Source organism: Euprymna scolopes, chromosome 4 (assembly GCF_053919585.1).
Source record: "Euprymna scolopes isolate OS-2025 chromosome 4, ASM5391958v1, whole genome shotgun sequence".
NCBI lineage: Eukaryota > Metazoa > Mollusca > Cephalopoda > Sepiida > Sepiolidae > Euprymna > Euprymna scolopes.
The window spans coordinates 88,167,982-88,194,705 of record NC_136485.1 but is presented as its reverse complement, the minus strand read 5'-3'; the positions used below and the strand labels follow the sequence as shown (position 1 = coordinate 88,194,705).

The 26,724-nt window shown below is 30.1% G+C and overlaps 1 protein-coding gene across 2 annotated transcripts in view; it reads right to left on the bottom strand.

Moving 5' to 3' along the window:
- The window catches only part of LOC145268745 (acetylcholine receptor subunit alpha-like), a 276,701-nt gene that overhangs the window by 117,348 nt on the left and 132,629 nt on the right, over nt 1-26,724 (bottom strand). The window contains exon 3 of one of the 2 annotated variants that reach the window (XM_080124341.1): nt 17,024-17,133. The exons of the other annotated variant lie outside the window; for it this stretch is intronic. Coding sequence (XP_079980467.1) covers nt 17,024-17,133 — 110 coding nt within the window. The remainder of the gene's footprint in view (nt 1-17,023; nt 17,134-26,724) is intronic. 2 annotated transcript variants of the gene reach the window in all.

Below are 26,724 nucleotides of genomic sequence, written 5' to 3'. Positions count from 1 at the left end.
ATCAAGTCTAAAAAAATTTGATCGCATGGACATTTTATTTGCAGGAATACATCGACAATTGATTTGATTCGATTGCATTGCTAAAACTCCAGAAAGAGTGACATGCATTAACACTCTGCAAGCTACATTAGAAATTTAAGTTAACGGTTAATTTACATGAAATATATATATATATATATATATATATATATATATATATATATATATATATGTATATTGTATGTATATATATATATTTATATGTATATATAGATTTGTTGAGGATTGACTCGGTTGTGGTGTTTCGTTTTGTTCTTCTGATAGTTAAATGAAGATTCGTGTTTCAATCTACGGCTAGAAGCACTTCCGGTCTGGCATGATTGAGAGCCGTGACTAACCAAATTAATTAGTGGATATAACAAGTTTATGTATATACATCATTTATTTTTTTAAGTATATAGATGTATAATGTTATGAGGTAATAAAAACATATTTCATACATGTATATATATATATATATATATATATATATATATATCCAGTATGTTTTATAAAAAAAGTGTTCAATGCGTGACTAGAGAATAGTAATAGTTATAAAATATATTATATTAATTAACTGGAATAAATACTGCTTGAATATAAAAGCAACCATACATCGAATGATTTTTAGCAGAAATGCATCATGAATGTTTATGTATAGCTTAATTGCCATGAGTGTATTGTAATACTACAGCTTACAAATGTAACCGTATATATATATATATATATATATATATATATATATATTGTGTGTGTGTTTTCTGTGATGATGTATCCATGGTTATATAGTTCCTTCCCTAATATTAATATCAAATTTATATCGTTAAATATAATTTTGTATTATTTAAGATATAGTCAAATAATGATAGATATATTCCCTATTTATCATTGTCAATAAATTTATATAAATAATTATGTACACAAAATACGTTTTATATAAAAAATTACGTTTCCTTTATTTATCATATTTCCTTATTAATCAACCGACTTGAATTACGGAGGAATTTATGACTACGATATTCCACTTAATGGAATAGTGCTTTCAGTTTTTACTATCTATCTCTACTGCTTGAACATTATTATAAACGAAGAAAAACATAGCTTAAAATAATAGTATATTAAAACTATTTACAAATTGCCACATTTATATGTGTTTGCTCTGGATTTGCTTCGGTGTATGTGCGTTTATATTTAAATATATCATACACATGTGTGCATATATTTTTACATGTGTCACGAAGTGCAATATTAATGCGATTTAATTGGTAAAATACAAATTATAAATACTGCAAATATATTGACATTGTATTGTAAGTGATTTGCTTTTTATCCAAGCGAATGCGTCTTTTTATAATGAGTTCGACTTTAATTGCATACATTAATTACTTAATCGCTGTTTCTTTGTTCCTTACCAATTTTGTCTTTGTTTCTCTCTTCGCTTCTAGGAAGAATAAAAACAAGTGCGTTGAAATTTATTCCAGAAAGAAAGGCTCAGTTACAATATTAACAAAATAAAAGTACTTGGCGGCAGCGATGGTAGTAATGGATTTAGTGGTTTGTGGGGAAACTATGGTGGTAGTAGGAGACGGTGGTGGCGGTGGCGGCGGTGGTGGTGGTGATAAAGGCGATAGCGGATACCATTAGAAAAAATAAGAACAGACGGAAAAAATACAAAGATTGCCCAATTGGAAGGGATTAAGTGTTGAGGAAGTGATATACCATGGCGTTTTGTGGTGAATTCCGTATTGCACAAAGGGTAAAATTAAATTCCCGCACCAAAACAATATAAAAAGAAAAAAGGTGGGGCTACAAGCAAGAAACGGTTTTAGCGTGATAGACATAAATGAGACATTGCTCTGTATATCTCCACACTGCTTCCTTACCTGGAAGGAAAAACCGCGTTAGACTACACTTTCTACCAGTTTTAATATTCATTTACTTTGACAATAACACTACACTGGATCAATTGAAATCAATAATATCAATTTCACAACAGCGGCATTAGCATCTACAACATCAACAACAACAGAACTAAAAGAAAGACAACAGCTACTTCAATAATAAAACATCAACACCAGCATAAACATACAAAAACACGTATTGAAAAACTCTACTACTAAATCTATCTGAGGTCTGTATGCGGGTTGGTGTGCGCAAGACTTGCAAAGGAGAGGAGAAAAAAGAAAGCAAAGCACCCGACGCGAATCGAAACTTCTTTCGTTATCGTCCATGCTTGGGTTGGAAAAAGAACGAGAAAACAACGCGCAAGGTGCCTTCGAAAGAGAGTAGGTCAAGACTATTCAACTGCTTAGGCATAACCATTCAGAACGTTTTTGCCTCTTAAAACAAAACATACAAAAGTCACACTTTTCGATTAAAATGTGCAACCGTTAAGCTTTAGAACTTTCCATGCACCTGGTTTCGACATCTTGCAGTGATGATTATTAAAATTTCGATCTACACGTTATTAAATCATGTCAACTTGCATCACTCAAAGAAAGTTTTAATCCATTCAAATTCATCGGATTAATTAATGAGACGTAGTTTTCCAAACAATAAGTAAATATCAGCTTAGCAAGAGAACACAATTACTATACGTTCCATAATTCTTATTTAATTTGAAATTTACATTTTATATAAATTCTATTGATTTATTTTATCAATTAAACTGCAGATGATAGAAGTTATAATCGATTAATTTCATAATTAATCTGGTATTTTTATATATTTAATTTGACATTTTACAAATTTTGTTCGTTTAAATTGACATTTAAACAAAAGTCGTATAAATGGTAGTTTACGTAACGTGACAATAATATTACACTAGATTAATAGAAATGATAATGTCAATTATTTAAGAATTAGAACTATTATTAAAAATACATATCAACAGATATCGAGAAAATCTGCATTTTAGGATTGCATTAGTTTACAACTACAAATAACCATAAACCTATTTTTATTTTACAGATCATTCTGAGCCAAGGTGCATGGTAAATAGTTTATACTACATGTATGCCCAATCTATCATTTATGGGGCGTTCATATAAAAATGATCACTGACTGCAAACTTGATCCATGATCTAACTATAAATGCTCAGAATGGTTGCATGATCCATATGAGGCAATCAATGTTGGTGAAGACTTAACAATCAGTTGATACTTGAATGATTGCGTGCAACAATGCTGAAATCATGAGCATTTCATATTCTAATATATGATTATATAAAATAGTGTTCCACTCGATATCTTCCAAGTACAATAGTGCGTGATTTGTTTTGTGAAATATAAAATTGGTGATACGAAGTTGAAATCCACCAGGATGTATTGTAATAATTTACGCACGAATACTGTTAAGAAATGTACAATATATCATATATTATGTGTTCTGAGATACACTCTTTCCGTACAAGATTTGAACCTGTCTGACGAACAATACTAACTATAATAATAAGGAATATGAAGAAAATTAGCCTCGCTGAAAACTTTTTCTTAGAATTATTCAGTCTGTTTCCCTATTTCTTATTTCCCGTTATGTTTTCCTGCACAATACCTAATAAATCTTATTAATTTCGGATTTAATAATAAAACCTGTACGATACTATGAATAATGTAAAATAGTTTTTTTTTATAATAAATAACTCAAAAGGAGATGATTTGCCGTTTCACCTATAAACAAAACCGAATTTATCAAAATAGAAACACGAAAATAGAATATTGTTGTCGATGTACATTTGAAGCACAGTAGTTGCATTACATATCAAGCGTTTTTATTGTGCTCTTATATCCCATAATCATTGTTCTAACCTACCCTTTGATTATTTTAAGTTCAGACATCAAATAAAACCGAAGGTTGAACGAATTTAAAGTAAAAACAACTCCTTGAAGAGAATACATCCTGAAATCTACAGAAGAATCAAAATTTTAAATATTTAATAGAGAAAAAAAAAAGAAAACACATTTAATAAAACACACATTCAAAATAAAAAAATAAAAAAACATCGATGATAATAATAAAATGATAATGAAATAATGAAAAATGACAATAGCAACGATAATTAAAAAGTGAATAATTACAAAGTACAAAACAAATAAAAAATACAAATAAAACGTGAAACTTCAGATTATAAAATAGATTTTACAACAACAAAATATCACAAAACGTAAAATCATATCGTGCAATGTAGCAATTTGAATTCAAAATTTTAAAGTTCAAGCTCTGTGGAGAATCACCGCTTTCATCTTCCATAGTTTTATTACAATATACAATATTGGAATAATCTTTCTAGCATTTTATTAAAGAATGTTAAATTCTTAACGTGCGATTTCGATTGATTTAATGTTAAACTCATTGGCCAAAATGTTGACGTTAAGATAGTCTAAATAACTTAAGAGAACATTGTTTCTACCGGGTATTTAGAAAAATATTGTTTGTTTACTTTTAGAAACAGTTCATTAATGTAATAAGCAATAAGATATTTTAATTGAACTGCGTTGGATAAAAGTTTGAAAAGTAGAACTGATTCAATAGATATATAAGAATAATCCTGGTTCAAATCATACAAACTCAAATATTCCTAATTTGATTGACTGTTTTCAAAATTGGTTTATGCTAATTTATTACCGACACAATAAATATACTTTTATCTTAGTTGTGTTCAAGAAAATCAGCATTTATTATTTTGCTGGCTGAAACTTTTGCTAAAGTACACCACAGGCAGTTATAATATGGTGCGAGATAAGATTGTCATTCTGAATCGACGACACCCGTGCACTGTTCTGGTTTGAGGGCATATCCGTTATGGCTACCTGAGATGATGTTAATATTAAACTGTTTATGATAAGCACTGTTGATATTGGAACAAAAATTTTAAAATTAAACTTTTTAAAAGCAAAACAAGTGCATAATTTCTCTCAATAAATAAATACATTTATTTATTATAATCAAATTCGATATTTCGATCCATAATATAATCTTCACTATGAAAATACGTGCAACGGTGATGCATATATATATATATATATATATATATATATATATATATATATATTTATTATTATTATTATTATTATTATTATTATTATTATACTGTTAGCGTGAATATAATCTAAAAATAAATATACAAATGATAACTAAACAAAAACTTATCGCTGTCAAATTTATTCAAAGACACTATAAATTTCAAGCCTTTTTATAAATTAATTTAAGAAAATGGATAGATAAAAGCGGAATCCGTTGTTGTCCATTTTAAATGCAAAATACATAAATCAAATGAAAACTACATGCAAAACAAAATGAAGCTTTAATTAAGTTTTCGATTGCAAAATGTGTTGTCCTTGTAATTATGAAGGTGACAAACAATATTTGTGTGTGCTTTATCTTTCTATGGAGAAATTTCGTCTTTGATGGAATTAACTATGAAGATTATATATAATTTTTAGGAAAGTCGTGGAAACTTTAATCAATCGGTAGAGAAATTTAATAAAGGACGATGCACATTAGAAAGATGATAGAAGAAATAAAGCAGTATAAACGAGAAAGTAACACGAACGAAAGGGAGGGAGGGAGCAAGAAAGTGAAAAAAGTGAGAAATAGAAGAAAATGTGTATATAAATAAATGACTAATCTAGATGAAAAGAAAGAAAATGTATTTTGTATGTATTTCAAATTTTTCTCCAACTGCATTTTTTTTTTCAAAATTGATATTTTTCCAAAAATTGCATTACTTTTTGCATCTATAAAATTTGACAGTTTACTCACTGCAAAGGAACGGTTCTAAGATATGATACGACTAGATATATTTTACGAACGTTTCCATCCAACTTATTACTATGACACTGCGTGTATGTCAACCTTAAGATTTCAATTCTATTTTCTAAATATCTGTACATATCTTCTATCATAAAAATCTATGTCATATGTCTTAACGTGTTTAATGATTTTATACTTATGTACAATGCATTAATAATCATCAATAATACGAAACTAAAACTAAGCCCGAATAAATAACATAGTAAGATAATTCCTATCTACAAGAGTAAGTCTGAATAATTTGTAGAATAATTCGTAAGGTAGAGTCAAGGTTTTTATATAGATATAATTTAATAATAACTTATCTAAATCCACAATTTTTTATAAGCATCGAAACATAATATATTAAATTCTAAAACAAACAACTATATAAAACCTGTCTGAAGACAAACTGTTAATTTTATTGCTAGTCAAATGCTTCGATTGATTCTATACATTTTTTAAACTAAATCGATTTTCGAATAGCAATTACAAATTCCATTTTTGACGATCCACGTGAAACATTTCAGTGGTAAAAATGAAGGCTAAGGTAATATGTACTCATTGTGTATTCTGTAGTTGAATGCAACTCGTAACTATAGACGAATGAAGGAAGCATTTATTGGCAAGAAAATGTAATGATCTAAAAACGGAATTAATCAAAAAGTATGATAACGTGAGTAAAATAGTAGTCTTAAATAAATTTTTATTCAGTTTAAATTATGTTTTCTATGAATAAAACTTCTGTAAAATATACAGCACTCCACAAAATATATATTTACTTCGGTAACTGTATTACAAAAATTTTGCATATATTTTACGATATGATTTTGCAGCGACGCTTCTAGCTATATAAATTTAGTATGTTTACGTTAATATATTTCATGCACAAGAGTATATCCTAAACTAATAAACCGAACATTTTGTATTTTTGAATATAACTGCTAGGCAGTGTTATATATTGTGGTCTTACGCCGGTAGGTAGATATTAAGTCAGCTAGTATAAATTTCGAGAGTGTTTCATTTAGGTGTATTTTAGTACGGCTTAGAAGCGAGCGAAATATACTCAGCGTGCCCGACAAGTCAGAAAATAAAAGTAAAGTATTAAACAAGTGAGATGTGCTGGTCATGACGTAAGAAGTTAGACAACACTTTCAACACATTCGTGTTTGATAGAGTGTTTTTTAGAAGTGTTATGTTTTGGAGGCGAAAGAATAAGACGTGTGACAACGATGTAAAAATCTGGCCAGACCCGATTAGTCTGTTCGTTCGTCAGTTAACACTTAGATAAGGAATGATTTATTCTAGTTATATTATACGTTGAAAATGAATGTTAAATTATATTTACAAAGAATAATTTCATGTCTCTGTCCTTCTTCCAAAATAAAGTCTTTAAACTGTTAAGAGCCTTTTTGTGTTTTTGTACAAGAAATGTGTTCAGTTTGATAAACAGACACACTAACATGGGCAGCAATGCCTGAAGAAGGGAGACCACACTTATGTACAAAACCTTTGTTGAAAATGATTGACTACAATAACGCACGGGTGCAACGGATGTGTTCGTTGGCAACACACGGGCAACATGTGCGTGTGTAAAAAGACTATGTGTTCTACGGGTCTCCGTGTCCAGTCTACGCACAAACTATCGTTTAACGTTTGATTGTTTTACACAATTAAACATTCTTCATTCATTTATTTATGAAAATGTTACAGCAGACCGAGTCCAATTGTACGCCATATTCGGGTTTACTTTTACGAAAAGTGTATAAATAAGGGGTGGAATAACTCCGATAAATCCAACTTTTGTGAAAATGTAGTAAAAGTATCAGACATTAATTAATTTCTAACATTTAGGTTTGTAGCCGTTTTAAAATGTTTTAATGGTGGTATAATATCTACACATCGTTATGTTCAGTAAATATATTTTACCTGTCATTTTGCACACAAGAACACATTAAATATATATATATATTTTATTTAAAAATTTTTTTTCTTTGTTGGAATCTTTTAAGATGAAGCTTCATAATCTGTGTAGTCATTCTTTTTGAGAATTGTTATCCTCATCTTACTAGTGGTTGTTTCGCCATGTTTCGACCAACTCATCCTTTGGTCTTCTTCTGATGAATGCATGAATTATTAAGCCTCAAATAATTCCAAAAAGTAAAAAGTGAAAAATAAAAAACACAAAAATAAAATAATACTATTCGATATGGACTTGAAAGTGGAAGACAAGCACACAACATTGGATTTATAAGACTATAAAATCCATCCATGATCGCCCTTCGCGCTCTGCTGCTCAGTGGATAGATTTGCTGAGTCTCTGTGGTTCCAGGTAGGCATTGTATGAAGATAATGGCTTCAATCCTACTCAATTCAGGCAAGATGATTAGTTGGCCAAAAACGTGGCAAGACAACAACAACTATTGAAGGCAGTAATTACTGGGGATACCGTTACAAGACTCAGCAGTTCTATCCCCTAGTCATGGTAAAGAAGGCCAGAAGATGAGTTGGCCGACAGGTGGCGAAACAACAACAACAACTATGAAGATGAGGATAACAGCCCACAATAAGAATGAATACATTATATATTTTCTCAATGAAATTCAATTATGGAATATTTTTACCATATATATTGATAAATTTGTAACCAAGTATTCCAACGTATGTATTAAGATATACACATTTTCACACACACACATATATATATATGTGTGTGTGTGTGTGTGTGTGTGTGTGTGTGTGTGTGTGTGTGTGTGTGTGTGTGTGTGTGTGTAGAGGTGTTCGTGTGAAATTTGCAAAATGCAATCAATGTGAGACAAGCAAATCAATGAGAGGCTTTCAATTCGTGTATAGTAATTTATTGAACAATGGGCGTTAATATCGATCACTTAATCCTAATCCGATCGATTTGCGTTCCTTCATTACATAGGCAGAGGGAAATTTGTTTAACACTTCTCGAAAAAAGAACTGCAATTTCTTCCTAGCAAATCACCACTCTGAGATTCTCAGCGTCTTCAATTTTATCCTCGAAAATGCCTCGAACAATAAAGCTGGATTAATGAGAGATTTTCATAGCATACGAAGGAACATAAATCTCGCATAATGTGCATTTGAAATTTGTTTTTGTTGTTGTTGTTTTCATAAGCTTTTTGGATTTGCAAAAGATAAAACCTATGCACGGGGAATAGTTCCATCTAGTTCTGCAGGCGTACCACTATTACTTAAACAAGTCATCATGAAACGGCAATAATTCCATGTTTTACAGTACGTTATAAGTTCAGAGATTATGTAACAATGAAGATTTCATTTCATTATTCATATAAATAGTATTGTTATATCTCTGCAGATTTCTTTTTAAAGTATACTTCCATTAAACTGTTCAAAAGAACAAGAGAAACGTCATTGTAAAGCACATTGACATAATAAATTCAATATTGAGAAGCATACCAATACGGTTAACTAATTCATCAGAAATGTCCCTGTCGAATGTTTATAAGTTACATTATATCTTAGAATCATCCATATCCTGGTTGGAATGGCACATCTTCAAAATAGATAAATGCCTTTCTAATTACATTTAGCATATTTTTATATCTATATCTAATTCCATCCTGCTTATTTATCTAAACTGTTAGATAATATATTATTCCTTTCAAAATTCAATTAATTCAATTAAATTTTAAAAAATCTACTTCGGCAATGACATTCCAGTAAGAGAAATAAGTTAAATATGTCAAGCATATTTTGAAATATTATAGATATTACAGATTTAAAAAATATCTTTAATTTCAAAATCACTTTTAGGCTCTATCGTGTTGTGTCTAATTAATCATCGATAACGAAAGAAATCTAAGAATTCTACTATTGAGAATAGATATCTTAATGAGATCTAACATTCTAATTTGATGAATTATTTCGAAGTTATTATGATGATTTGCCATTAGAGTATGTGCTATTTGCTAATTTTTTCGTTAATATTTTAAAAATATTTATCAGGAATTCAATTAGTGAGCTTTGCAATGCCATTGTAAACTAGAAAAACAAAGTATGTATGCCCCCATATATATATATATATATATATATATATATATATATATATATATATATATATATATATATATAATATATATATATATAAAGAGAGAGATAGGGAGATAGATAAATAGATAGATAGATATAAAGAGTTATGCCAAGTTACAAACAGATATTTCACAAAAATCTCAATATCTTCCAATAAAATGTTATAGCAATAATAAATGACTTACCACTTAACTAGACTAGGCCCCTAGACTAGGCTTAGGAATACTAACATTAATTTTAATTTATTTATAACGCAAAATATGATTTTTCTAATTGAGTTTCTTTAAGCGTTAAACAATAATTTTAAAACGTGTCTTAATTTATTTTGAATATTATATAGCAGTTTCAGGTGAATACTTCATTCTATTTCACCACGTTTCGGTCAACTATTGGCCTTCTTCAGGTGGTTAATCGTGATAGTATTGAAATGCTGAGTCTTGTAACTGTATCCACGTGATGCAGTGGATAGACGCGTTGAGTCTCTACGGTTCTACATATGCATTGTCTGAATTTCAATTCCACCCAAAGCAGATCAGAAGATTAGCCAAAAAATGTGGATAGAAGACAACAACTATAGAAGGCAGTAATTACTGGAGATGAAATTACAAGGCTCAGCATTTCTGTCCCGTCGCAGAAGAAGGACAGAGAAATAGTTGGCCGAAAAGTGGTGTAATAACAATCATGAAAGTTGAGGGTAACTTCGGCAAAAAAAAATTAGTACACCAATTATGAAACCTTATCTGAAAAGATTAATATATATATAGATATAAATATATATATGTATATGTATATATATATATATATATATATATATATATATATATATATATATATATATATATATATATACCACCAATGGAAATACCCGACAATGGTAAACAAGATAAGCATACAAAATCGGATTTATAAGATCATAAAACTCAACCTTGATCGCCCTTTGGGGCACATTGTGCAGTGTATAAGTGCGTTGAGTCTCTATGGTTCCAAGAGAGCATTGTGTGAAGATAGCGGTTTCAATCAGGCCAGGTGATTAGTTGGCTAAAAACGTGGTGAGACAACAACAACTATGGAAGGCAGTAATTACTGGAGATACAGTTACAGACTCAGCATTCCTATCTTGTCGCGGCTAACCACGTGATGAAGGCCAGAGAAATAATTGTCCGAAAAATGGTGAAACAATAACAACAATGAAGATTATGATAATAGTCAACAAAATTTCAATGCATAATTTGTAATTGTTATTTATATTGCGAGATGTTACCAGTTATATTTCGAGAAGCAGCTAATGTTAAGAATTCCCAATTAATATTAAAATACGGGGTGCCTTAAATAAGTTTCCAGACCTTTTTATACAAGTATTTAAAATAGCGGTAGACTCTTGAAAATTCAGTACATTATTACTATACATCTTATAAGATGACTTATCAAATTTTATGACTTCAGGTTAAAATGAACAGCTACAACAGGAATTTGGAATGCACCCTACTAAATCCTGATTGCGACATCTGATGCAAAAAATGTAATCTCGACGTCAGGACAATTTAGTAGAAGGATATGCAATAAATTCTGTTTTAAACTTCATAAAATAAAATCCCACTGAAACGAATGAAATGCTTCAGACTGCTTATGGGCTATCTTGCATGAATCTAGCATGAATCTAGCATAAGTTTTTGATTGGCATAAAAGATTCAAGGAAGGCAGGTAATCTGTGAGACATGATAAGAGATGTCGGAGAAGTAAAAATGTCAGAACATCAGGGGTTATGGGCTAAATAAAGAGACAATAAGTGTACAGTTTGATGTTAGTGTTGGAACTGTACACACAATTATACGCAAGGAACTGAATATACGAAAGATTTGCGTGAAGTTTGTCCCAAGGGTGTTCCGAGAAAATCAGAACGAAAGCCGTTATCACGACAGCAGGGAGGTTGTCGAGCTGATCAATTTAGATCCCGTAAATTGATACTCTGGTTACTTGCGATGAAAGCTGGATCTACTGCTATGATCCAGTGACCAAGAGACATAGTTCCCAGTGGAAGTATGTTAGCTCAGACAGAGCAAATCCACCTGGAACCTTATAAGGATCCTTTTTTGACATCACAGGCACGATGTATATGCATTTGGTTCCAATTGGACAGAGAGTCAACAAGGAATATTATGTTAAGGTTTTACTATCGTGAGCTCAAGAAGAGATTCCGTCGGAAGAGGCCAAGACTCTTCGAATCGGGTAAGTAGCATTTCAACAACTTCATCTTTGCCATATACTATTTGACCAAGATGGGCATCAAGACAGTTCCTCACATCCCGTATAGTCCAGATCTTGCTCCTTGAAACTTTTGGTCATTTCGTAAGCTCATTGAAAACATTAAAGGCTATCGTTATGAGAGTATTGAGAGGATCAGAGAGACTGCAACTCAGATCATTGACACGTTCACACAAGATGGCTTCTATTGGTCCTTCCAAAAATTGTTGGAACGGTACAACAAGTTCATTGCAGCCGGGAGAGATTACTTCGAACGGACTAGAGTTTCCTGCGTGTATTATCAATGAAAGTGTCCATATGAAAAAGTCTGGAAACTTATTGAACGTACCTCGTATACGTTTTTAATTTTTGCCGCCAAAATTTCGAGTTAAATCGAATTATTTTTTATTCTTATTTTTACATACCATGATTTGACTATTTACGATTGAATTAATTTTTCTAGTTGCTGCATACTTATTTTAATTAATAATTTTATTTGTTACGGTTTCTTTATATATTGCATGAGATGTTTAAATATGTATTCGTCAACAGAAATTTGTTTTTGATACTACAATTCCATAAACTGTTATTATCACTATTAAGACTTGTATCACATTTACCAATATCGCCACCGACACTATTATTATTACTGTTATTTCTATCTATATGGACATGTGTATATATTTGCAGACTCGTGTAAATGGATTAGTTCCTAAACTTTTAGACAAGTCAATATGACTTAGTATATTTTATATTTGAAGTAACTTCGATTAGATTTCATCAGACAACTACTAAACTAAATTTCCTATTGTTTTTTTTTTAAGAGCCATTAAGGTTAATGATTTGATTCTAGATATTTTAAAAGTTGGCCATGTAATGAATCTGAACGCAAAATGGTAAAACGTTTGTTATAATAATAGCTTGATTTTAATCTTCGTAAGGTGGCATAAAAATTATATAAAAGTGTCTGTAAAATCGAATTTTACTCGTCTCGGGACGGGTATTATTTAATGCATACACACACACACGTGTGTGTATGCATTAAATAATACCCCCCACACACACATATATATATATATGTATACATATATATATATATATATATATATATATATATATATATATATATATATATATATATATATATAAATGATATTTCTAATTTGTGATTAGACAATTACATCCTATTACGGCCAGTTCTTTCGAATCATTTGTTGACAGCAAATTTTATATCACGTTTCATCATTTACCGCCGACATACCATTTTTTCTATTTCCTAATCGATAATTTAATCGAATATGTCATTAATGTTTGCCAATTCATCGATTTGTCTTGTCTCTTTTATTGGAGTTGCTGTTTTCTTTTAAATGACAGCTTGAATAAACTGATCCAATAATCTCATCGGGAATGAGGCTACAATATTTAATATATATTAACAACAAAGAGAGAATACTGCCTCCAGGAGTATTAATTTACTCCATCCCGACCTGACATTGTTTTTGTAAAAGTTTGTAAAGAATATAAATGTGTACAATTAAGAGAATATAAATTCAATTTATAAAATGCTTACATTCTGAAAAGGAAGCATGCTATTAAACAAATATTGAAATATTTGCCACAGGCAAAAGAACAACTTTTCGTAAACTGTGTTCAAATCTAATACAATCCTCGTTGCAGAAAACCAAGTTCAATAAATTTTGTCGATAACAAATTCTGCCGTATAATTTACGAGTAAATATTCTCATTTTGTTTTTCCTCGGGGTCACGGCTAGTTCTGTCTTTTCACAAGTTTGTCTAAACTATGAAAAGCCATTTGAGTTTAAAAAAAATTGCTGCTATTTTGATAAAATCTTATGTCAAGTTTAGTTTGTTGTTCCAGTTTATTAAATAAGCTTAAACTAATGTTATTATGCTACTAATGTAATTCCTTACAGATTCGTATAAAATTGGAATAATAATAATAATAATAATAATAATAATAATAATAATAATAATAATAATAGACCAACAAAAAAGAAAAAATGAATAATTTGAAAAATATTAAACGAGGTTTTCAAAAAGTTTTAACATTTCTTATATCAATAAAGTCATAGTATCGAAAGTGGTGAATCCAAATTTATCAATAGTTAGTTTGCCTCGATGGTTAACTGTTTCAGTGCGATATACACACATACGCGCTCTTTTGCTTTAGGAAACTGTGTGTGATTGTTTATTAGTGTATTTAAAATTGATATTTAATTTTATATTTGTCATTGCCATCTACATTTATGTGGCATGTCAGATTACAGATATCAAACTGGCAATTCTGCTTAGAGAGAAATAAAATCCAACAGAATCTGTGGTTTTATGAATTTAAGTCCAATATTAACAACTGGTGTTTATGTCGAACGCTTCTATTAAAGAATATGTATGGTCAGTAATATTGTCATTATCTTATATGGATCCTAGAAAAGTTATTATAACTGAACTAATTATTCATTTTTAAGTTCAAAGTTGATGATTAAAGTAATATATACCCCCGTTAGATAACATATTGTTGGTTTTGCAATGTATATATTAAGATGATTTTAAACGTTTAATCAAATAAAGATCACGTTATTATCAAAGTCAATAAGTTTCGAAAATCAGGATTTCAAATAATTTAAAATAAAATAAGTTTAATTATATCATAGTTATTTCGGGGCTCGGGTATATTTTATTAGGAGAGTCGTTCCAAACATAAATCTTTCTATTTTGACCTAAAAACTAAAATATTGAAAGACAACTAAGACGGAATTGATACCATTAAACCGAGTGATCTTGATTTATTATTCTACATGGTCACCACTATTCTCAATGCACTGTTGTCAGCTTTTTCTGAGACCTCGATGTCAAAGTTCGAACCGCACTTTGTCACTCACATCTCTGTTACCACTCTGAAATCGACAAACTCATCCCCTAACTGTGCTGACATCAATTGCATCAGCTTTGTAAACGTCTAACTGACACCAGTGAATGTTGAGGGGTTCTATTCCTCTGCATGAAAGAATTCAATAACGCATCTTTGCTTCCGACGCACATTCATCTAGGGATTGCATTTTTAGAGTCTCCCTACTGTCAATATATTAAATATAGAAATGAAACTTTCAGGTTATGAATGTAAACATTCAGTAATCATAACAATACGATTCGAAACCATTGCCTGATCTCTTCGGATGGAATAAAAAATATAAGACATTACATTTGGAATGTCCATCATAGATAAATAATTGTCATTGTTTTAGTAAAACCCTGAAAGTAATTTATACCCGTCCGAAAATTAAAACGCCCAGAATGAGTATAAAAACAAAGTATGCTTACAATTTAAGATCAGATATTCAGTTGTCTGTGTTACGAGTAAGAAAAAAAGAAAATTGATGAATAAAAAGGCAATATTCATCGAAAAGCAGAGTAGAGACAAGATGAAATATACAAGTAGAATTAAGGATAGAGACTGAAATGAAAGTAGATAGTAAAGAGGACATGAAATAAGGGAATGCGAAAATGAAATTAGAGACAATAGTTTTTACAGGAAATGAAAATTAAACATTCAGACAAATAAAAAAGGTTAATCTGAAAAAAAAAAATAATGAAAATAAAAAAGTAAGGAAATTATATTATGAATAGATGTGTGTTTAAATAACAAAAAAAATGAAATGAAAGCAAGGGATATGATCACTTAATCAAATGAATTGATAAAACAGTGAAACGCAACAATCGGAAGATAAAGAAAAGCCATTAAAGTGAAAGTGAAACCAAAGCAGAAAAGTAGAATTCAACACGTGCATGGTTTTTTGTCATGTCACTCTCTATAGACTTTTAAGTCATGAGGATCGAGTTCAAAATGTTATTTCGTTTGATTTAACAAATATTAAAACTTAATTTGTAAAATGCTATCGTGCAACCCCCGCCATAAAAAAGAAATAGAAAACCAAGCCAAATCATTTTAATACAAATAAAAAAGATTTGAAAGAAATGACATTAAGCATGTTGAGAATGTGGAAAGTTTTTCTATTTGTTCTGTACTTCAAACATCTTGTTTAAGCAATTTGTTCGATTCACTTTGATCGCATATATTCTTAATATATTTTAATATATTCTTAATATATTTTAATATATTTTAATATATTCTTAATATATTTTTAATAAAAATCCAGCAAACTACAAAGGCATCACCTATCGATTATTTGTTTCTTTCTGATGTACTTATGCTGTCAGCGTGGTTTTCTCTTTGTCGACAGACATGTAATAACATATTTTATTTATGTTTACATTTTTATATATCTGTATCTACAAGGTTCATTCCTAATTAACCGATTAGCAATTAATTCTTACCAAGAATTAGAAGATTGGAAGCGTTATATTTCCATGTGAAATGTATTCATAGATTTATCATGAACGTGAACGCTGACGGAAGGCAAGCAACAAATGTAGGATTATAACATCGTATGAACTTAGACTGATAGTTAATTAATTGAAAGACAGTGTTGTGTGTACACAGCAAATTGATAAACTTTCCAAAACGTAAGCAACCCAATATCATCTAATTATGTCATAACAAAAATCATTCGCTAAATCAAATTTTAGTTATAAACGATAAATTGTTAGAATTGAATATCAACCGACATTACAATATTCAAAACCGAACAATTAAATTGAAAAAAGAAACACAAGCCGAAAATTAAAGTGAAAAATAATTAAGACGGGGAAAAGGGTGTGTGATGGCATAACAAGAATTAAAAGAAAAGGTGAGTTAGACAGAGTTTACCAAAAGGAGAGAATAGAGAGAACTGTTTTTCTATTACCTTAGCAGCCAGAAAAGAATCGTTTATCAGAGATAAGAATACATGGATGCAGTGTCCATGCCCAACTTACTTGTTGAACAAGACCAGATCTGGTGTCCATATGTCAGCAGCAGGCACTTCTAGGGTCTTCAGCCCTGCATACTCCTTCGGGTTCCACTGAAGCCATACATCCCACCATTCCTTGTTTAAGACGACGGTTGATATAAGTGTCCGTATGATTAAAATGGATTCGGGCGTGTTAAGATGTTGGGGAGGGAGAAGATATGTGTTGGTTTACTAAGTGTGCTTTTAATGTAATAGTCGAATAATAGGGGATATTTCGTCACTGTGGTCAACATAATATTATAGTTATCAAAAGACGAATCTAGAAAATCACTTGGAATAAACATTGTCTTTTATTAGCAACTACACTTAGGTGTAGAAGAAGGCTTCCAGCGTTTACTATTATTATACTTACCCTTGATCCGCACCTTATAATACCGCGTGTTTGGCAGAGAGGTTTCACAAGAACCACATTTTAAGTGACTAGGTCAACTATTAGATACCGGTCTGTTATTAAACATTCTTGGCTACTTTACTGGTTCATATATTTGACTGTTTTACTTTGGGCGGGAATAATGATTTCAACTTCATTAACTATATTTTAACAACTATAAAAATATTTATATTGTCATTGTAAATAGTTAAAACTTAATGAAGTGCACACTTTTACATTTATATTGCTTACATTAAAGATAGAAAATGGGCAAAGAGAATGTTTATACAAACATATATATATATATATATATATATATGCGTGAATATGTGTATGTCTATGTATGTACATTTATACAGATGAGATGTTCACGTTTTAAAACATATATATACATACTGTTTACCAGCAAATGATGCGAAACCACATGAACATACATTAATTCGCACAATACATGTGAAGCAAGACTTTACAACAAGCAGTAAGCACAGACGGAATTAAACAAGCAATAGACATGCATCTGCGTTTCCGTACAAACAATAACTCTCTCTTTCTCTCATCCTATATAAATAATAATAAAAAATAAATCTCCATCGATATGAATTAGCTTTGTGTATATGTTTATATATTAATATGTACAGAAAATCTTCTAAACTATAAATTTTCGAGCATAGCTGGAAGGTATAAGCATGGAAATGTAAACTATATTAATTTACACCACTTTATGCAAATGATTATCATAATATTTACAAATGTCTGATACATAGTTGTCATATTTTAATTTGTGCGAGTATTTTAAGAATTTTGTGGAGATATTCATATGGCCATCATCAGTTGAAAAGTAATTATATGCATTTTTCATTAGATTTTATACATATTCTAAAAAATTTATTAATTACAAGCCTGGATTAAATTTCTTCTGAAAATCCATTAAGACTAGGCTTAACATTTTAGACATTTCCAGCAATGAAAGAATATCCTAATTTGCATATTCGTAAGGTGACATATAAGTGATTCAGATTAGAACACTAATTTTACAATTGCATTTTTCTAGTATATATATATATATATATATATATATATATATATATATATATATATATATATATGGATAAAAAATACATACGAAAAATATTTAAATGTTTATATCTTTTCTGTATTGATTTCCTATGTGTTGACGTTAGGAATACAAAACGTCTTTCGAAGAAAACGTGAACACATAGGAAATACACACAGAAAATATATAAACAGTTATATAGTTTTCTTATTGATCTGTTATCCAAACATATATATATATATATATATATATATATATATATATATATATATGTCAAAAGGCATATACGTGCATACAACATGGATGACCCGCTACTTAATTGGCTACAAAGTAAAGTTCACTGTTTGTTTGTTTGTTTGTTTGTAAATAAACAAGCAGATCGGGCATTGTAAAAGTGATGGGCGAGTGTTTATTTAAATTAACATTTGTGTAGATAAATTGGGGGCACTGATCCCTCGGGGCGCTTGGTAGAACTGGCGACTATCAACCCGATGGTTGTAGGTTAAAACACTTGGTAGGAAAAGGTGCTAGTTTAGAGTCTGATAATTAGTGATACAACGAAGAAGCACTGTATGTGGATGGCTATATATATTTTACAGGTATAAATTGTATGTGGATGACTATATATATTTTAGACACCACCTCTTTGGGTAGCGCATTGTAGTAAATAAACAAGCAGCTCGAACACTGTAAAAGCGGTGGGCGACTGTTCATTTAAATAGACATTTGTTGAGGTCATTTGTGAGCACTGATCCAATTGGCCGCTTAGTAGAAGTGTCGACGATAAACGCAATGGTTGCAGGTTCAATCTTCGGCTAATGAAAGTACTAATCTAGCCCCACTGATGAGTTGTGATACAACGAATAAGTACTGTATGTAGATGACTATATATATTTGTGTGTATGTGTGTATATATATGTATATATATACATAAATGTACCTTTATACAAAAATATACATATACGTATATATGCATGCATATGCATATATATATATAAATATATATATATAAATATATACATATGCATGTATAAACACATATATATACATATATGTACATATACATTTATATATATATATATATATATATATATATATATATATATATATATATATATATATATATATATAGGCATTATTTTTGCATTTAAGGATACGTTAAAACCGAAAGCTTCTGATTACTAATACTTTTTTATTTTTTTTCAGTTTTCCGTATTATATTTTTTGTAAGTACATCGAAGGTATGGATGTATGGTCCAAGCATTTTTCGAAGTGTCTGCTACTTTTACTTTTCGTGTAGGTGTCTACGCATTTTCAGGAAAGTTTGTGTTAAGCTGTTCGAGAATTGTGGGAAGTTTTTTATATATAGTAGCTGAGACGCAAGCGAAGGTCATTGGGACTGCTAGCAATGAGAAGGGAGGAGAGCGTGCCACTTCTGGGGTCAGTAGTTGGAACTGGCTATGTGATGGAACGGAGGAGTCTTGCTAGGCATTTAATTATATTGGTGCTGTTTTGAAATGACCTTTGATTAAGATAAGGTCTTGGCGTTTTGATATAAATAGCTTCAAGAATTTTAAGCTTTTTACATGCGTTTCATGGTGTAGTATTTTTGTGCTGTTAACTTTCCTGACGATGCGTAGATGCCAACAGGGAAAGTTAAACCATGGACACTTCGAAAATTATTGGATCATATATCCATTCCTTCGACGTATATACAAAAAAGATAATACGCAAAATTGAAAAAATAAAAAAGGTATTACTAAACAGAGGGACTTTGTTCTTTTTAGCAATGTCTGTCTGAATATTCATATATACATATATATGTACATGTATATAGATTCATTTATATACATATATATTAATACATATATATATATACTTACATATGCATACATATACATATATGTACACATATATGTACACATATAACTATATATACATATATATTCATATATACATATTCATGCGAATACGTATATATATATATATATATATATACTTATAACTGCATATTGATATGTAATATATTTACATACGTATACATCTATAACGTATACATTTATATACATCTTTAATATACATATACATGCACATTTATATACGTCCATAATGTATATACATATATCTATACATCTATGGTACATATACGTGTATATATATATACGTATGTATAAACGTATATATATATATATATATATATATATATATATATATATATATATATATATAGCTATACATATACATATATTATACAGACAAAGCATAAGTTATACATTTACATTGTTTATATAATAAGAAACACTTTACCTGTGGTTTTGCGCATGAATGCAGAGGATAAAATCTCCGACTGTCAAAGAAACAGTCATGTTTCAGGCTCAGTGAGCAGTACCTGCATAAGCCACAACAAAACCAACTCATTGGTGGAATATATATATATATATATATATATATATATATATATATATATATATATATATATATATATATATATGTGTGTGTGTGTGTGTGTATGCGACTAAACTGGTTCCTCCACCAGACTTGCTTGGTGAGGAGGGTGGCTAGTCTCGCTGAAGGATTAAAAACAAGACCTTTCAAAGTGCGAATGGACCCTTTTTCGGGGGTAACAACCAACTAGCATCGTGTGTGTTTGTGTGTATGTATGTGTGTTTTGGGGTTGAGAGGAGAGGGCTCCTGTAAGCCTTGGTGAAGACAAACTTTCTAGGAGAAGCAAATCTCTGATTAAAAAAAAACATAAAGCGGGAGACCAGTACCCGCATTAAGCTGGTCTTCAGTTTAACTTGTTGCTGGTTAACTTGCTCTTGTTTGTTGCTGAATCTCAACATTTTGAACCGAGAGAGAGACTTAGCTGTCGTACAAAGCTAATACTCTGTAACATTATTTGTGTATAGATACTCCCTCAGGCATTTGTCTATAAAAATGGTCCTGTGGCGATAGAATAATTTTTTGGCTCATGGACTTAAAGTGTCTGAGGGAGTGGCACTCGTCTGACAATACGTTGCAATCATCATATATATATAATGTATTTTTGCGTGCATGTGTGGTTTGTGGAAAGAACACTAGCAGTGCACTCCATTAAAAATCTGGCATAAGAGACCAAATAGTATATGTTTTCTGTGTTTGTTTTTAAAAGCAATAAGAGGCTTGGGGCCAGGAGCGAAAGAAGTAATCAGTTCTGTTCAATGTGGGGGCAACCCTTCATATCGGACAATTACTTTTTAAGTCAATTAGGTCAATGTGGGAGAAACCCTTCATATCAGACAATTGCTAATTTTGGACCCTGACAGAGTGCCCTCTTGAGGGAGTTGGTTTTTCCTCCCCACACTAAAAAACGGCCTTGTGTCTTATTTGCTCAGTGAGGAAGCAAATAAATAAATAGTACTAATCTTTTGTAATATATATATATAAATATATATATATAAATATATATATATATATATGCGCGTGTGTGTGTGTGTATTTGAAGGAGAAAATCCGAATTAAATTATATAAAAAGTGCGTTTACTGCGGACAGTTTCGTAACTCTTAGTTTTACAAATAACTTTTATCTGATTATAGTTATTCACGAATAATAAGAAACATTATAGATGTGCTGTGTATCATTACATTTCAGCCGCTCTGCTATTCATTAAGTAATACGAAGATTCGTTAATTAACTAAATTTTATGTATCAGTACATTATTTCTAAGATTGAAATCTCAAAGAGAAATTAAATATGAATTGATTGATTGAAATCTCAAAGAGAAATTAAATATGAAAGTAACGAAATGGTTTCCTGTGAATATTTATTGTTTTTCTAGAATACAGCGTATTAAAAAGCATAAGGATTTCGTCATTAAGTCGATTTTTATAAACTTAATTTGGATGCTGAAAAAACAAATTAGTAATATCCAGTAGTACTATAAATATTAAGTCTATTTCTAAAAATATAAATATGCCTCTGAATTATAATTTCATTTTTTTTATACATGGAGTTCATCACTTATCAAGGCCCAATGGCCACTCAAGTATAAGGGTTATTATTTGTCACATTAAATATTGTAATTGGATGCAAACATAAAGACGTGTTTCCATTTTACGAGAGTTCTCTGAGGAAATATCCCATGAGAGTTAAACTGTGTGTACTAAACTGCACTAACAATTACTGACATCAATATTGAGACAAACATACATATATAAATATACACAAGAGGTTTGCTGGTGACACAACAAAAAGGTGATTATCTCTTTAAAATATTAATGAAACAAGCAAATATTTGTCACATTTAAGCAAAATGGAACAATAAAAATAAAATTACTCATTAAAAACGAACACAAAACTGGTTGTAGTAGAAGAAAAAATGTAAACAACAATAAGTACCGAATTACGGAAATAACAGTGGGGAAATGACTGTGCTCAAATGATATCTGTATGACGTCACATGAATTTTTTTGAAAGTTCAGCAATCGGATAATTTCCTTCGTAGGATTAAATCTGACAAAAAAGCCTATGTTATTATTATTTTGTAAACACATTTCTCATAAATTTATCGTGAATGTATGTGCACTAAAATACTGACGATTAAGTTTCTCATTACGCCATACGTTGTAGACATTAGTTAGGCTTTGCATGCGATAAACACTACCGAATGCCCGGAATGACTGTAAACTGGAAAAACCTCAGTAACCAACAGTGATTGAAAATAATGCTAATGTTTTTATTTTGTTTCCTTAATGAACATATCATAAATAGCAAGAATTATTCGTCCGTCTTTTTTTTTTTTTAATCTTATACTAAATATGTTATACAGAGAGTTTTGCTTTTACATATCCAGCCACATACGCGCGCACACACACACACACACACACACATACACATATATGTGTATATATATATATATATATATATATATATATATATATATATATATATATATAATAGGAGAATAATGGAAATAGTATTCCGACAAAATAAAAAAATAAAAAAACGTTTCGTCTTTATTGCGAGACCTCCTCTGGATGAATTAAATAAAGACAAAAAATACCAGTACAGATATTTGAAAATATATTCTTGATGTAATGAAATGTATGACCATGTTCAATTTCAGAAACGGATAAGTCGTTGGGAATTCAAAAAGGGGGATATAGCGTTGTGAAAGAGAGCGATTTTTTATAACGTCATATAGTCGTTAATATAGTCAAATGATATGATGCCATTCATATTCTTTTTGGGACAAATATGTCCGTTATAATTCAAATATGGATGTGTATTTTTGTTATGTAATTGATTAATTGATTATATGTATTAATTAATGCAGGAGGTGTTTTCTGTTATGTTAGAGAGTTACCATATTTCTAAAATGAAATTCTGATCTTTTAATAGAAGTTTACTTATTAATAGCGAAACATTATAGAAACCTCCACGTTGTGTAATTGTGCTTTAATTTGCGATAAGCGCTGATTCAAAAATCCTCTGTCGTGGTTTATTTGAAATCAATGTATCTATTTTTACTTGTATAAAATCAAAAGTATGGCCGTGCTCTTATGAATGAGAGAATAATGCATTCAGAGAATTGCTATTTCTTTTATCTCTTTTATGTTCATTGAGACTTTCTCTTATGTATTTTGGGTTTCACCAACGTATATATGATGGTAATTTTGGCAAAGAACAGTTTATATGCCTGCTTTGGAAACTGGTTTGTTTGGGAGATGTTTTGACGTTTTTAAATTTGTTTTATAGATTGTTATGTAGTTTGTGTGATTGAAATTCCTAGTTTGTTTAGTGTGTTGGAAGTTATTGTATTATTGGTGTGTTTAGGTAAAAGAAGATGTCTGGTTATGAGACAAATATCATATATACCAGACACTTATCCCATAAACAGACATCTTTTAGCCACACGTGATAATAATACAATTACTTGCAACCCTATAACAAACTAGGAATTTTAATAATGCAAACCACATCACAAACTATAAAATAAACATTAAAAACATTTTCAAAATAAATCAATATCCAATGTAAATACATATACTGTCAAATGCCATAATTACCATGGCATTGGTGTAACTCAACGTGCATTAGAGAAAAAGCAATTTCCTGAACGCGTTATTCTCTCATTCTCTGAAGCATGATCATTTTTTTCTTCAAACTTCAAACAAACTAAAATCATACAATTTATTTGAAATAAATCCCGTTGAAAACTTCTTGAATCAGCGAATAATTAAACAGTGCGGAGTTTTATCTTTACAATTTATTCCTGAAATAAGTAATTCGTACTAAAAATAACTAAATTCGAATTAAGACACAGGTCATTACACCAGAAATATATTGCCTATAATAATTAATATGTACATAGTTAGTCAATCCATAACAAAACAAAAATACACTAATTAAATTTTCATTACATGTCCACATTTAATTTATAACAGCTATATTTAGTCCACAAAGAACACAAATTGCACTATATATTTTAAAACAAATAAACAGCTATTTGACGTTAAATAAGTCTAACTCACTTCATAACGTTATACATAACTTTGAAATACCAAGGACCTTTATCGTTCTTTACGATAAGAAAGTATATTTTCTAGATATTGTACTGGCATTTTATTTACCTCAATTAAATCATTCTGAGGAAGTCTTTAACTCAACATAAACCGTTGTAACTTGGTTTGTTCCGTGTTAATTTCTTCATCTCATCGAAAGATTATTTCTTTTATTCTCATATATATATAACCGAGCCAGAGATGTCTCGTATTGCGGGGTTCAAATCGTTCGACTGGTATTAATCGTGACACCCTGCACTGAAGATTCCCGAAAGGATGAAACACTAGTGTCTGTAGGTATTTAATTATTATAGTAAAAAATAATTATATATATATATATAAAAATATATGCGTGTGTGACTATATGCGTTGATAATTATATGCATATATACATATGCATATGTACATGCATATATATGCATATGTACATATGTACATATATATTTCTATATATACATTTATATGCATAGCCATATAAATACACATGTATATACATATATATGTATTTATATTTATATATATATGTACATATATATGCATATATACATATATATTTATGCATACACATATACATTCATATATATAGTAAGTTAGGAAAATATATGTAGCAATTAAGCTACACAGAATATTCCGCGTTTCATTCTCGTGGGAATTCGTCAGGCTTATACAAAAAGGTTGTGGTTAGCGCGCCTTTTTATATACTCACATGCTATTGAAACAAATTAAACAAGACCTCGAATAAAACCAGTGAGCAAATACTGCCGTGGCAATCACTTGGTTTATAAATATAGAAAACAAAAATAAGTGTACGTTTTTACAGTTCGACATCGTAGATTTCTATCCCTCGATATCTGAAGAACTTTTTAACATTGCCTTGAACTTTTCCGAGGTATACACAGATATAGCCTCGGATGGAATTCACATTATTAAAAAATGTAGAAAATCAGTTCTTGTAAACACAAATGAAATGTCTTTGGACTTTGCAATTGGTGCTTAACACTCTGCAAAGGCATCTGATCTTGTGTGATTGTTTATTTTATACACCTTCATAAGCATATTTGATACTACAAATATCGGCCTATATAGAGATGATGTATTAGCTATAAGAAAATCATACACAAAGAAATGAAACAGTAGGTCTAAAAGTAGACGTACTAGCTAACATAAAAATAAAAAAAAATCGTGGACATCACGTTAAATTTAGATAACAATACATATGAACCTACTTAAAAGATAAAGCTCATCCAGTATATGTAAACCCCAGGTCCAATCACCCTCCATCAATTATAAAACAGATCCTTAACTTGATCGTAAGTAGACTCAACATGAAAATCTATTTAACAAGTCAATCAACATCTACGACACAGCTTTAAAAAATAGTGGATACAAAAATATTGATATTAAGTATAAGCAACAAAACACCGATAACAATAATAAAATTTAAAATACGGGAAAAAGAAATATAATCCGGTATACGGCGCTATGCAATCAAATGTTAAAAACAAAACTTGGCCAGAAATTTCTAGCCCTTATTGAAAAGCATTTCCCCGCAACAAATCTCCTACAAAAAATCTTCAATAAAAATAAGGTTAAGTTATCATACAGCTTCTGCGAAAATTTAGAGATGATAATTAAAGCACATAATAACAAAATATTAAATAAAATTAATGAAAACAATAATAACAAATAAAAAATTAAA